General features: G+C 38.3%; 1 protein-coding gene across 2 annotated transcripts; it reads left to right on the forward strand.

Moving 5' to 3' along the window:
• Positions 1-1,201: 1,201 nt before the first annotated feature.
• Positions 1,202-12,809, forward strand: tfcp2 (transcription factor CP2). Of its 2 annotated transcripts, none has more exons than XM_080899682.1 (16): positions 1,202-1,555; positions 1,863-2,059; positions 3,002-3,153; positions 3,298-3,374; positions 4,050-4,155; positions 4,410-4,516; positions 4,792-4,944; positions 5,082-5,192; positions 5,703-5,791; positions 5,945-5,993; positions 6,463-6,556; positions 6,837-6,927; positions 7,048-7,160; positions 7,910-8,052; positions 11,666-11,717; positions 11,861-12,809. In XM_080899682.1, exons 2-16 carry the CDS (start codon positions 1,938-1,940, stop codon positions 11,896-11,898), a joined length of 1,497 nt encoding a protein of 498 aa, XP_080755808.1. In that variant the 5' UTR covers positions 1,202-1,555; positions 1,863-1,937; the 3' UTR covers positions 11,899-12,809. The 2 variants fall into 2 exon arrangements, with proteins under 2 accessions (XP_080755808.1, XP_080755809.1); XM_080899683.1 differs by having other exon boundaries at positions 7,048-7,154.
• Positions 12,810-13,117: the final 308 nt, after the last annotated feature.

Raw genomic sequence — 13,117 nt, forward strand, 5'->3', positions numbered from 1 at the left:
CAGACTGAACAACAGAAAATGGATAGTTACAGTAGATGTTACAGTCTATCAGTTTATGTATTCATTTTAGTTTTTTGGGTATAACATGGATGCTATGAACAAAGGGCAAAATTTAGGAAGTTTAGATTACATGTTACAATAGAAGCTTAATTCTCTGTGAAGGTTTTGTTCACAGCCTCAATAAACATATTCTTGCTGTGTTGGACAGGTTGACAAACTGAATGTGACCACCTTTATTCCCGCTTTTAAAAATAATTTTGTTGATTAGTTTAATTAATTATTAATTAATGATTTTTGTTTTAAAGCTTGCTTGGTTGGAGACCTTTCTTTATGGAAAAAGAAATGAGGCGCATAGTAGAAAAGGATCCTTGGGGATTTTGTGACAGAATTTATTGGTGTGGTTGGTCAAGTAAAATGATTTTTAATTTGGTGAGTGATTTTAAATATTGAGAAAAAAAAAGAAACAAAAACTTGTGATGGGTATCCTGCAGAGCTCAAAAAAATTAAAAACAAAAGGATATCCAAGGAGATGAGAGATGAGTGGAGGAGGTGGTTGATCTCTCTCAGAAAACTTCTGGTGACAGCTACTTTGCCTTGGAGTTGTTATGTGACAGCTAAAAAGCGTGCTATAGTGCCATATTTGCAGTGAAGAGGAATCACAACAGCATATTTTATTGGACTGTTTCAGAGTTCAGGATAACAATGTGGGACTTTGGTGTAAGATTCCACCTGAATTATAAATCTCTAATTTATGGTTTGTTGGATAACAATTTGCCAGCATCTTTTCAATTGATAATGTGTGTTGTATGCTTTAAATTAAAGAAAACTACACAAGCCATTGGATTAAATCAGGTCTTTTATGACAGTGCTATGGTAATTAAACAGATTCTTGGTGAAAGGAAAATCTTTAGACCATAAAGACGGATGAAATGCCCTGTGGATATTTGTCATTTAGGAATCCAGCTGAGTGGAATGGTCTTGTGTGGTAAATGACATTATGTTTTATTCTGGTTGTTGTATATGGTTTATTTTAAGGAAAATGCCCCAGTAAAGGGAGCTGCCGAAAAAAGTAAAAGAAGAAAAGCATTATTTGTCGTCACTGACACGTTATAAGCAACAGTCATTGGTTATTTCAGCCATGACCTCAGCGGAGGGTGGCGGTAATGAGTCACAACGGTGTTTGCTAGCACTCTGAGACGATACAAAGAAGGAGACGGAACGGAAATTACGGCAGCTCCTTTCCCGAGGAAGCTAGATAAACAAACAAAAGCAAGACATTATAATACATATATTTAAACATCTCGTGCGATTTTGACCACTTTTTACGTATAGATATGCTAACCACAAATAAACCGAACCACAGAATAAGCTAGAGAAGGGCTAGCATCCCGGGACGTTTTAATGATTTCTAGCATCCTGCTAGCTGAACGAACTGGCAGGCTACGCAGCTAAGGTGTTAGCTCGACATGTTTATTTTAGCGCTTGGGCGAAGGAGCGTGACATGATGGCGTAAAACTTGCAGTTATTACCAAATAGTCACACTTCCCACCTAAAGGTAAGCTTTGCAGTTCCAATGACTTACTTACTATGTGAATAAAAAAAAAAGGTAAAGACATAAAGTGTATTTTAGCGTGACACAAGTTTGTGTGTGTAAGCAATACACAGTTACATAAAACGTGTGTTAACGACTACCGTTATCTTTAACCACGGGAACGCTGCTTTCCTTAATGACACCTGACTGGTTCGTGTTTTTAACATGTTTGGGGGAATGTCCTGCTAATAAACACAGAAATATCCACTGTTTTTTAAACATCAGAGCCACACTCACGCTTTTTTTTACTTTCTCTTCTAAATCTTGAAAGGCTGTGAGAAACTGATAACGTTTGCCTCGAGTTTCAACCGGAACTGCACTCCGTTAAAATCTCCACACCGTCACCATGGCGTGGGCTCTGAAACTGCCTCTCACGGATGAAGTGATTGAGTCCGGACTGGTCCAGGACTTTGATGCCAGTCTGTCCGGCATTGGCCAGGAACTCGGTGCGGGGGCGTACAGTATGAGGTACAGTATGAGTTTTGGACGGGTAAGGCCTTTTACTGAATGCAGCCAGTGCTACATTTATAATGGGCCATATGGTAATTTATTAGATTAAACAGTGTTGAACAGTGTTTTGGTTTCTTTATTTTTTTAAAGATGTAAGCTATCTTGTAGTTTGTCTTCAGACAGCTGCTCATGTCAAATTCATTTGGACATTTTGCGTAATTTAAAGATGAGTGATTAGGTGCATCCATTATGTGCAGTGTTTCCCATTTTCTGACTGCTACGTGGGCAGTTTGAGTGGCAAAATCTCTTCATGCTGGCAGACGTGCGAATTAAATGCCATGTGCAGATAAAGTGAAAAGCCAAAACATTACTTGGAGAATATTAGCTGGAGTCTAATAGTCTTTGAAGAAAATAGTTCCCTGGGGCATTTGATCTATCTTATCACTCTGTAGCATATCCTGAATTCATTAGTGTAATTATCTGCAGACACTTCTGTGCTTTTTCATTTGCTGTAGCTCATCTAAAAGTTTAAAGAAAATATTTTTTGCTGATTGAAGTACTTTGCACCAACCCCCATCTGTTTTTGTATGCTTTTCTGGCTCATTAAAACTGTTGAAAGTGGTGGCTTGTTTCAGAAATTCTTGTGTGGAGAGGAACAGTGACATGTAGACTGGATACCTTGGTATTTGGTAGTGTTGCCTCCATTGTAGTTACTGAGCTGTGAAGCTAGAGAACACCATAATTCTCCAGCCAGTTTTAAGTGTTGTCTAGTAATGACAGGGAGACCTTTTGTATCATGAGGCTGAAGGTCGTATCGAATCAGTAAGTATAAGTGTTTAGACTGGTTTTCTGTAAAATCTTTGAAAGAAGCCCTGTTTGAATAAAAGATGTTCTGTATTGCATAATGAAGTGATAAGAATTTGGCGGCTTACCGAGTTTGTTTTTCTTTTGTCTCTGCAGCGATGTACTTGCCCTTCCCATTTTCAAACAGGAGGAGTCCAACCTCCCACCGGACAGTGACAACAAGATCCTACCCTTTCAGTATGTTCTGTGTGCACCTACCTCGCCAGCCGTTAAACTGCATGATGAAACACTCACCTACCTCAACCAAGGTCAGCATCAGGATCCCAGCTGCTGTGTACTTTTCAACTTTGTGCAAATTTAATGATATCTAAGAGTTCAAAGTCAAAAGCTGCTGAGAGAAAATTCAGCTGCCTACATATATATTTATTTTTTATGTGGACTTGTCATTGCAGGGCAATCCTATGAAATTAGAATGCTTGACAATCGGAAAATTGGGGAACTTCCAGAAATCACTGGCAAAATGGTGAAGGTAAGAAAATCTTTAAAAATATATTTGCATAATCCAGCAGCTGCTAGTGTAAACCTGTATAAATATTATTGGAAAAGCTCCAGCCAATGGCTCATCTTGCATCCAGCCATGCTTCACAAAATCCCAGGGGGCTGCGAGTAGAATGGAATAAGTAACTCCAGGGTTAGATGAAATTAATGGATGATTCATTTTTGTGTGATTACATTTCTTATATTCAGTGTAATATGAATTTTAATCAACTTTTACTTTGAAGGTTTCTTCAGTGTGTCAGAAGCATCTCTTCAGTGGTGTAAAATACAGATTGTGTGTGTCTCAGCCAACTTCTCAGCCAGTTGTCTGTAGTCTCAAAGACATTTTCTTAGCATTAAAACTATACCTAGAGATTAAAAACAGTCTAACAGCTAAGATCTGTTTTATTGTTTATTGCTGAAGTGTTTATGGGGAATGAAATGGCCACTAGGGAAAGGTTTTGGGACAAAGACCACATCTGGATGAATCTCCTTCACACCAGCCTTTTGTAAATTGCTTAGAATCTTATATTGTGTAGTAGTTAGGCAAGCTAATCACATCGCTTTATTGCAAGGCTGAACTAAGCCCTTGTGCTGGGGTACCAGGGTAACGATAGTGTATGTTCTCTTTAATCCTTCAGTAAAAATTACTTTCTCTGAATTTCAGAGCATAATTCGTGTGGTGTTTCATGACCGACGACTTCAATACACAGAGCACCAGCAGCTGGAAGGCTGGCGCTGGAACAGGCCAGGGGATCGCATTCTCGACCTGGGTGAGCATTAAAAATATTTTTAAAAAGCTAACAGAAAGATCAGGTATTTATTATACTGAATTTGTGCTTTGCAAGGTGGTTGCTGTGTAGCCCTGTATGTGTGCTAACAATGAAATAGTTTTTGCAGAAAGTAAATTCAGGATACCAACTGTTAACCAAAACCGGAAATTCATACTCATGGTTGCAATAACGAGAAGATGGTGTATATCAAAAGCATCTTTGATAACTGCTTGTTTTGCTTTGATCCATTGCAGATATCCCGATGTCAGTGGGGATAATTGACCCCAGGGCTAACCCCACTCAGCTTAACACGGTGGAGTTCCTTTGGGACCCATCAAAACGAACCTCAGTTTTTATCCAGGTAGCTTGATGGGCAACACATAGTAATGATTGTGTCATTAATTCTTATTCTCTGTATTATTAAATTAAAATGAACAATAGTGATATGAGGCAGTTTAGAGTGCTTTGGCGTGACGGAGATGAGCCTATTTACATTTGGTTTACTCATTTATTGCACAAGTAAACTGAATGTCAGTCTGCACTTACTAATGTTACACTTTTGGCATGATTTGTTGATATTACAGTTAGGTCATCAGTCTTGTGTAGATTTTGTTTTCATATTCCTTTCCTTTTTAGGTTCACTGCATTAGCACAGAATTCACCATGCGGAAGCATGGCGGAGAAAAGGGCGTGCCTTTCCGCATCCAGATTGACACGTTTAAGGAGAACGAGAATGGAGAGTACACAGAACATCTTCACTCTGCCTCCTGTCAGGTCAAAGTCTTCAAGGTCAGAGGAATGACATGGAAAAAGAGAAAATCTGAAATAAAATCTATAATGCACCCCAGTGCAAATGTTGTATTTGGTCCCTGTGGTAGTACTGTCCATATTCACCATCTTTATTTCCTCCACTTGACGTGTTCTAGCCTAAAGGTGCAGACAGAAAGCAGAAGACAGACAGGGAGAAGATGGAGAAGAGGGCGCCACAGGAAAAGGAAAAGTACCAGCCTTCCTATGAAACCACAATCCTGACAGAGGTAAGCATATAAGAGCTCAAAGCAGTAATCACTGCTTGGATAAAAGTAGTTTAAAGGAAATCAAAATGAATTTTAACTTAATCTAATTAACTAGACTGCTGATGTTAGCCTACTGTCAAACTATATTATGTACTTATTTTAAAAAAAGTAACAAAACATTTTTTCTAAGCATAACCAGAGAATGTTTTTGTGATAAATCGGTTATCAAAAGAAATAACTCTTAGTTTGTTTTTTTTCTTGAAGTGACTAATGAGCTTGTCATTTTAACCTCAGATTTTAAAAAGTATTTACTAGGAAATAACAGGTGATTTGACACTTGCGGAAGAGACGCAGACACAGCGAGACACAAAGGATGTGGAATCATCCATCTTTTAAATCCATTTTCCTAAGCACTTAAGGAGTTTGGCTCAAATTCAGTTTAATTGAAACCTAAGATCAAATCTACTGGCAGCAAAAATACTGGTGATGTATGTAGACGCTACAGTAACACAAATGTTGGGTCTTTTATAGTGCTCTCCCTGGCCTGAGGTCACATATGTCAACAACTCCCCATCTCCTGGCTTCAATAGCACCCACAACAGCTTTCCAGTGGCTGAAGGGTATGCTGCCTGGATTACTTTAAAAATCACTATGAAATCCATGTAGTGGCCTTATTTGTTTAGTAAGGGCAACACATGAGGTCTACGTTTTTCTTAATGTGGAGTTTGTTTTTATTGCTTCTTTCTAACTGATAAATTTTTCATCCTTTGTAGAAACGGGTCACCAAACCACCAGCCTGAGCCTGTTGTTCAGGTGGCAGATGTAAGTTCATTTTTAGTTTGTGGATTTATTTGGATTTATTTTACCGGCTGCTTACCTCCCGCCACACCAAGCAACTGCATTTTAATAAGCTCAAATGCAAAGCTGACATCTGGGTGTTAAACTTCTGCCTGGGATGAGATTCATTAGCAAGTATAAAATATGACTCAGTGTGTAACTAGAATGCATTTGATATATATCTGATTTGAGTCATATATATGTCAGATTCAGATATGATGTAGCTCATCGTGCTTATATCTAAATAGTTTTTGAAATGAGTTTTACCTGTCTCTAAAATCCTGCCTTTTAAGGTAAAATCCAGCAGCTCTTGATAATCTTCATTGATGTGTGTTTACAATTTTAATATTTTTTATGTTTTACAAATTGACTTGATGGGGTAACCATGGTGACACGGTCTCTGACACGGTTGCTTATGTCAGAGTATTTTGATGAATTCTTTTTTCTTTTTCAGAATTTGTTACCAACAGCAACACCACAGGATGCACAACAGTGGCTTCATAGAAACCGCTTCTCCCCTTTCTGTCGACTCTTCACTAACTTCTCAGGTAATATGGTTACCTCTTTGGCCATATCATAAGATAAAAGGCTGCACTTTAATGTGAAACTAGAAAGATATTTTCTGGAAATGTACTCATTTATTTAAGTAGCACCTTGTTATATCCAGAGGTTATTCAGAGTGCTTTACTGAAGGAGACATGAGAATTAAAATCAGGTAAAAGATGACAAGACAAATTTGAATCATAATTCGTTGATTTAAAAACGAATTATGTAAAAGCAACCGTGTGTTTGTAGAGACTGAGAATAGGATCTGCTTTTGTGTACCAGGGGTAGACCTGTTGAAGCTGACCAGGGAGGATGTTATTCAGATCTGTGGGCCAGCTGATGGTATAAGACTCTTCAATGCACTTAAAGGACGGTGGGTTATATTAAATTTTCCTACCTTCTTAGGATATATAATTTACCTAATTTATAAAAAAAAAAGAGTATGAATGTTTTTAGGCATCTGCATTTTAGTTGTTTCTCTCTTTGAATTCAGGGTGGTACGTCCAAGACTCACCATCTATGTTTGCCAGGAATCTCAGCAGGCACGGGAACAGCATCCGAAACATGAAAATGGAGATGCTGCTGCCAGCGCTTTCTTTGGTCAGTGTATGTTCATTTAATTTATGTTAATTTAATCATTATCTTTGTTGACGTCCAAACGTTTTTTTTAATCTAATGAATTTCCCTTTGGGGTTAATAAAGTTTTTCTTATTCTCTTTTTTTAATTTTTATTTTGAGGGGCCTCAGTCACACTAGAGTAAAGCTAGGATTGCAACCTCCTTGTAAACAGGAAAAACTGGTGGTTGGCGAGTGATTGCATTAAAAAAAATTTTTATGTCTGGGACTGTTGCAAGTAGTTGTCACAACCAACTGTTGACCACTTTAATTCAAGGCAAATGGAAATGTTGCCAGGTGGGAGGAGGCCTTCTTCCAAACCATCTTTGTCGGACTCATACTAACTGGAGAGTCTCTAAAGATTGGCAAGGATGTGCAAAAAATTGTTGTCTAAATTTTAAATGCAGACAGAATGCTAACACAGTGATCTCAAACCTGGTCTGTCTGTTCAAAATGACCATTTCCATAAGCAGGCTGATAACAAGTTGATTGCACGTGGTGACAAAACTTTTGGTCATGTCTGTCCAGTGTTATTCTAGTCTACTGTAGTGACTGTAGCCTAATATTAAGGATCTAAACCATTCACAGGTGCCCAGCCAGGAAATAGCCCCGCACTATTATTCTTCTGAAGGCTAAGCAACAATTATGATTTAGTTTCGCTATAATTGAGTATGCCTAATATCTAGTGAGCGTCCTTTGTTGTTTAGCTTGTGTTAACCTTTCTGTTTCTCTCTCTGCAGTATATCACGCCATTTACCTGGAGGAACTCACGGTTACAGAACTGACAGAGAAAATTGCTCATCTGTTCAGCATCTCACCTAGGCAGATCAATCAGATCTTTAAACAAGGCCCTACTGGCATCCATGTGCTGGTTAGTGATGAGGTAAGGCAATCCCCCTCTTATGATCTTACTGTGAGTTGAAGATTTGCACTTTTTGAATCAGTAGAGACTTGCTGTTATTATATATGAATTCAAGCACAGGGTTTCCCCAGGAAAACTGGTAGATCTTGCGCCTGGGGTGGGTTGGGTGGATTGATTTGGTAAAATTAAATGTTGCGCTGGATCCATGTAGCTAACTCTGATGTTAATTGCTAATAGTGCAGTTGCACAGACAGAATAGTGGAGCTATGTAAATGTACCTATATTCACAGGAGAGAGGAACAGGAGGATGCAGGAGTTTTCCTGCATGAAAATATATATGCACACACCATTAGGAGAGCAACAAATCACATTTAGTCTGCCTTAATTAGTGGATCGTAGAGCTGGGCGATAGAACGATAACGATATGTATCGCGATATAACTTTTACTCGATAGAGAAATTAAGCTATCGCGATAGACTTCGCCGCTCTTGTCCTCTTAAAATAAAAAAAAAATAAAAAAAAAAAGGTCAGCCAATCCAAACTAAGTAGCGCAGAGCCGAACCAATCACAGCCGCAGCGTCACGTCGCGTGACTTGTTACGTACAGCACAAGTGCCAAGCCGCACGTGTGTTTGTTTGGGAAGCAGGCAGTGGGTAATAATAATAATAATAATAATAATAGATTGGATTTATATAGCGCTTTTCAAGGCACCCAAAGCGCTTTACAATGCCACTATTCATTCACTCTCACATTCATACACTGGTGGAGGCAAGCTACGGTTGTAGCCACAGCTGCCCTGGGTAATGGAGCCAGCGTGTAATGGAGGAAATGAGTGTGCCGACTAGAAAAATCTACCGAGCGTGACCGAAGAGAAAACAGATGACGGTTCCAATGCCGGAGAGATTGTCGAAGGGAAGAGCCATAGAAGTTCCGTAGTGTGAAGGTATTTCGGCTATTTCAAGTCTGACAAAAAACAGAGTAGCGTGCACTGTACATTGTGCCGAAAGCAAGTCTGGAAATACAATAAACTGGTGCATGCGTCACACTGTGCGCCACGTTATTGTTTCGGTGAAATGAATTTCTACAATACTGTTACTGTTAATTCTACTCTCTGCAGTGTTTAAATGCTTACATATACACACAGTTACTGTCCGTCCACACATACGACTCGGGTCTGCTTCTATGCCCCAGCTTTGTTTACTTTTTCCCACCGAGGCTTCTAGACTTCTGATTGGCCAACATTTCTGCACGGTTAGGAATCTAGCGCCACCTGCTGCTTTGGCATGTTCATAGCAGCGTTTTCCTTCATTTCTGCCTTTATGTGTGTACGGGATTATTTTTTAAAACGAAAACGGAAAATCTCAGTTTTCAAAAACACCCGTGTACGTGTGGACGTAGCCTCAGTCTCTGACTGGAAGCGCTAATTCGTCATTCGGCTGTTGTCAGACTAAAGTAACTGTTAAAACTGTTTGAAAAGCTCAGCTATACAACAAAGAGAGATTGAGAATTTCCTTTTAGTTCTCAGTTTATTTGATACTGACAAAAGTTAGTTTTGTCTGTTCTTCTGTAAAACAAAATAAGATTTATTTTTAGAATTAATATTTTGTTTCTAAGTGGAATTGACAATTTAGTCTGTTTTTGTTTGTTCTGTTTTGAAACTTAAACGCTTTAGCGGCTGCCTTTTGTGTAGTTTGCAATATTTGCCTTTATTTATCTGAAAAAGTCTCATGTTCCTTAAGTACATCTACCCTGTTGAACTTATTATGGGAAATAAATATTTAAATAAAAACAAGCTGCTGATTATTTCACATTTTACTTGTGAGCAACGGCACATTTAAATCTTACAAATATAGTTATTTGGCTTATATCGTGATAGATATCGTTATCGCCTGAAATGAAAAAAACATATCGTGATATGAAAAAATCTCATATCGCCCAGCTCTAGTGGATCGATATCAACAGGACAGGCAAATGTTTTTAAAAAAGTAGAAAAGAACCAGAAGATAATAACACGACTTGTTAACTTCTTTAAAGTTTTTGTTCTCATACTTTTATACAGTTTTTTGTTTTTTGTTTTTTAATGCTGCCTGGCTCAAACGACAGTCATTTGTGAGTTTCAACATGGGGTTATTTACCCCATGTTAGAAGACATCCTGTTATTATGGAAATTTGTTAGGAAATGTTGGATCACGTTATTGGCAAACAAAGAAAACAACCAAGGATACTGCTTAAACTACTAAAAGTGGGTTAAAACCTGTGCAACGCTTTGTTAAAAACTGGAAGGATAGTGGTGAACCACCATCTTGGAGAAAGAAGTGTGGTTGGAATAAATCCTGAATGTTTGAAGATCAATGGGGGGAAAAACAGCAGTGGAATAGACAGCTATGTTTTAATAGTGAAAGTAAAAGCATTTTCCCACAATGCAAAGAGAACTCAAGGAGTTATAACTGAACAGCTGTGTAGCCTTAAAATAACTACTCAGTAGTAATGCTAATTAGTAGGGCTGCAACTAAAGATTATTTTGGTAGTTGACTAATCTGCCAATTTCTTTAATTAGTCAATTAGCCAATGATTATAACTCTTATCTCCACTAAACTAAACTAAAATTGGCTTCAGTCTATATGTTCAAATAAAGCTTCGAATTAAATTAAAAAGTTTGTTTTCCAGTCCAAAAAAACAGTTTCCCAAGTTTACAGATGATTCGGTTCATGAATTCATGATTGCAGTGGACATGATCTGGAGTGAGGCTTGCTCTTGTTTTTGAGATGATGATCTCAGCTGCAGCTGATACCATGCGGCCATTTGAGAGGTGCACGAGCCTCTTTTAAGGACAAACTCGTCTATACGCCTGTGCTTAATACTAGTAAAACAGAATTAGAAAAGACTGTTATGTCATAGTTTCTCAGATGGTGTAGTACTCAATGCCAATGAACCTGGTAGGAAGACATGTGGATGAAGTGATGCACCGATCAAGACTAGTGCCTACATTACAAGCTTGTGGATTTGGGATTTAGGTCCAGAGTCAGCTGACTACCTGAATCTATTGAATGACTAAATTTGTTTTCATCAGCAGATTTTGTTTTTTCATCTCTCTGATAGTACAGCATATTCTGAGATGACAATGCCAGTATTCATGAGGCTCAAATTGTGAAAGAGTGGTTCAGGCAGCGTGACACATCATTTTCACACTCATCCACATCTTAACCCGAGTGAGAATCTTTGGGATATGCTGGGGAAGACTTCACACAGCGGTCCGACTCTCTCATCATCCATACAAGTTAAAAAAATGAATCCAACTCAGGACAAAACTAAATGTTGCATTACTTAACCCGATCGAAATGATACCACAGTAAATATGTGTCGTTATAAAAGCTAAAAGTTGCCCAATTCATTTTTAGACTATGACTTTTTCCCCCCTTTTGTTGAGGGAGCCAGGCAGTACATATGTAAAAACAGCCAATTGAAACAGTTGGCTAACGACTTGTCAGTTGTAGCTTTTTGTATGTCTTAAAAGATTTTCAAAGAAAGACAGAAATATGGTCAACTTACGGTCTCAAGAGCTTACACAAGCATAAACCTGCAAACGATATTGTTGTTTTCCCACCTGCATAATCATTTCCTCTCCTCTCAACAGATGATTCAGAATTTCCAAGATGAAGTTTGTTTTGTTTTGGACACAATGAAAGGTATGACTATGGCAGCAAAAAATGATAGTGTGGTAGTGGTAGTGTAACGGTATTTAGCGTTATAGTCTTGCTGCAAGTTTATCTTAGTATGTTTCCCTGATATTTTTTATTTTTATTTTGATTCCTATTCCTTTCTTTTTCAGATGACACAAGTGACGGCTACCATATAATCTTAAAGTGAATCCCAGGCAGGAGAGTTGTCGAGTCCTTCTCTCTTGTTTAGTCCTGGTTCAGTCAGCCCCTCTAGAGCTCTAGAGCTTTGTACTTTTTGCTGTTCCTTTATGGAGATGCACCCCCCCCCCCCCCCCCCAAAAAAAAAAACCAAACAAACAACAACCCCAAAACAAAAACCTTGTGAGGCAGCTAGGAGGAGGATGCGACTGAAGCAGTTGCCCCTCTTTTAACTTTACCTTATCGTCTGACTTTTGAGGGAGTGACTCTGATTCCACAGTGAAGTCTTACCCTGCCGTTTGCTCACTTAAATGGTTGCATTTCCCTCTGTTGGTTACATCTCAAGAAGGAGGTTAATGGCACTACATCTGCTGTTGTTTGTTACCTGACCATCTGGCGTGCCAAGACTCTTTGCTTCGAGTTCAGCCGTTTGTTCTCTCTTTAAAAAAAACAAAAGAAATGATGACTGTTAAGATGACAGTACTTGACTTTCAGCCTGCAATTCAGCATGAGTCCTCCTCTTCATGCGCGGTTGCCTTATCGAATCCAAGCCAGTCTGCAAGAAACACAACCACTCAGTTGAATCATAGTACAACAGGTATTAAAATTAACAACTGGACAATTAAGGGAAACCGTTAGAATCCAGCTGCCCTTCCAAATATCCGAGGTTCCTTTGAAAGCTAACAATGTCTGCCTGTTACTTCTGTGGAAAAAAAGGCTACTAAACACTGTTAGATTGTCACAGTTTGTTTAGAATGCTTACTGGCACATGTGATTGTTACTTAATCGTCTTAAAAGATGATAAGCACTGTCTGTGTTAGTGATCTCCGTGGTAACACCAGCAAATTGTCTCCATCTGCTTCCTGTATCTATGAGCTTGTTTAGCACACCGGCGTTTTATTGTTTGTTTTTTGGTCATTTCCATCATAATTTTGAAATAGATCATTGTTTTAAAATAATTTAAAAATAATGAATCATGTTTTTTTTGACATTTAAAAAAATTATTTTTTACGTACTTACATCTACTCTGCTTCCTTTTTTTGGATGTTACAAATGCTAATAAATAAGTTTTGCGGCAGGACAGAGCTTAATGTGAATAATATGGTTTATGTTGAGTATTTTGTAAATGGAATTGATGGCTCGATAGCCGTATTTGCCCCTCATCTCATTGGCATTATTAAAACTTAACCATGTACTGGCTGCTATTTGCTGTCTTTCTTTAAAAATAT

The sequence above is a fragment of the Rhamphochromis sp. 'chilingali' genome (assembly GCF_963969265.1).
Source record: "Rhamphochromis sp. 'chilingali' genome assembly, chromosome: 12".
NCBI lineage: Eukaryota > Metazoa > Chordata > Actinopteri > Cichliformes > Cichlidae > Rhamphochromis > Rhamphochromis sp. 'chilingali'.

Bases quoted from the DNA above. Each gene is read 5' to 3' on its own strand.
- tfcp2 (XM_080899682.1), top strand. From the start codon at position 1,938: ATGGCGTGGGCTCTGAAACTGCCTCTCACGGATGAAGTGATTGAGTCC. The intron at 5,193-5,702 runs GTAAGCATATAA...GGTCTTTTATAG, and splicing joins AAACCACAATCCTGACAGAG to TGCTCTCCCTGGCCTGAGGT. The intron at 8,053-11,665 runs GTAAGGCAATCC...TCCTCTCAACAG, and splicing joins ATGTGCTGGTTAGTGATGAG to ATGATTCAGAATTTCCAAGA.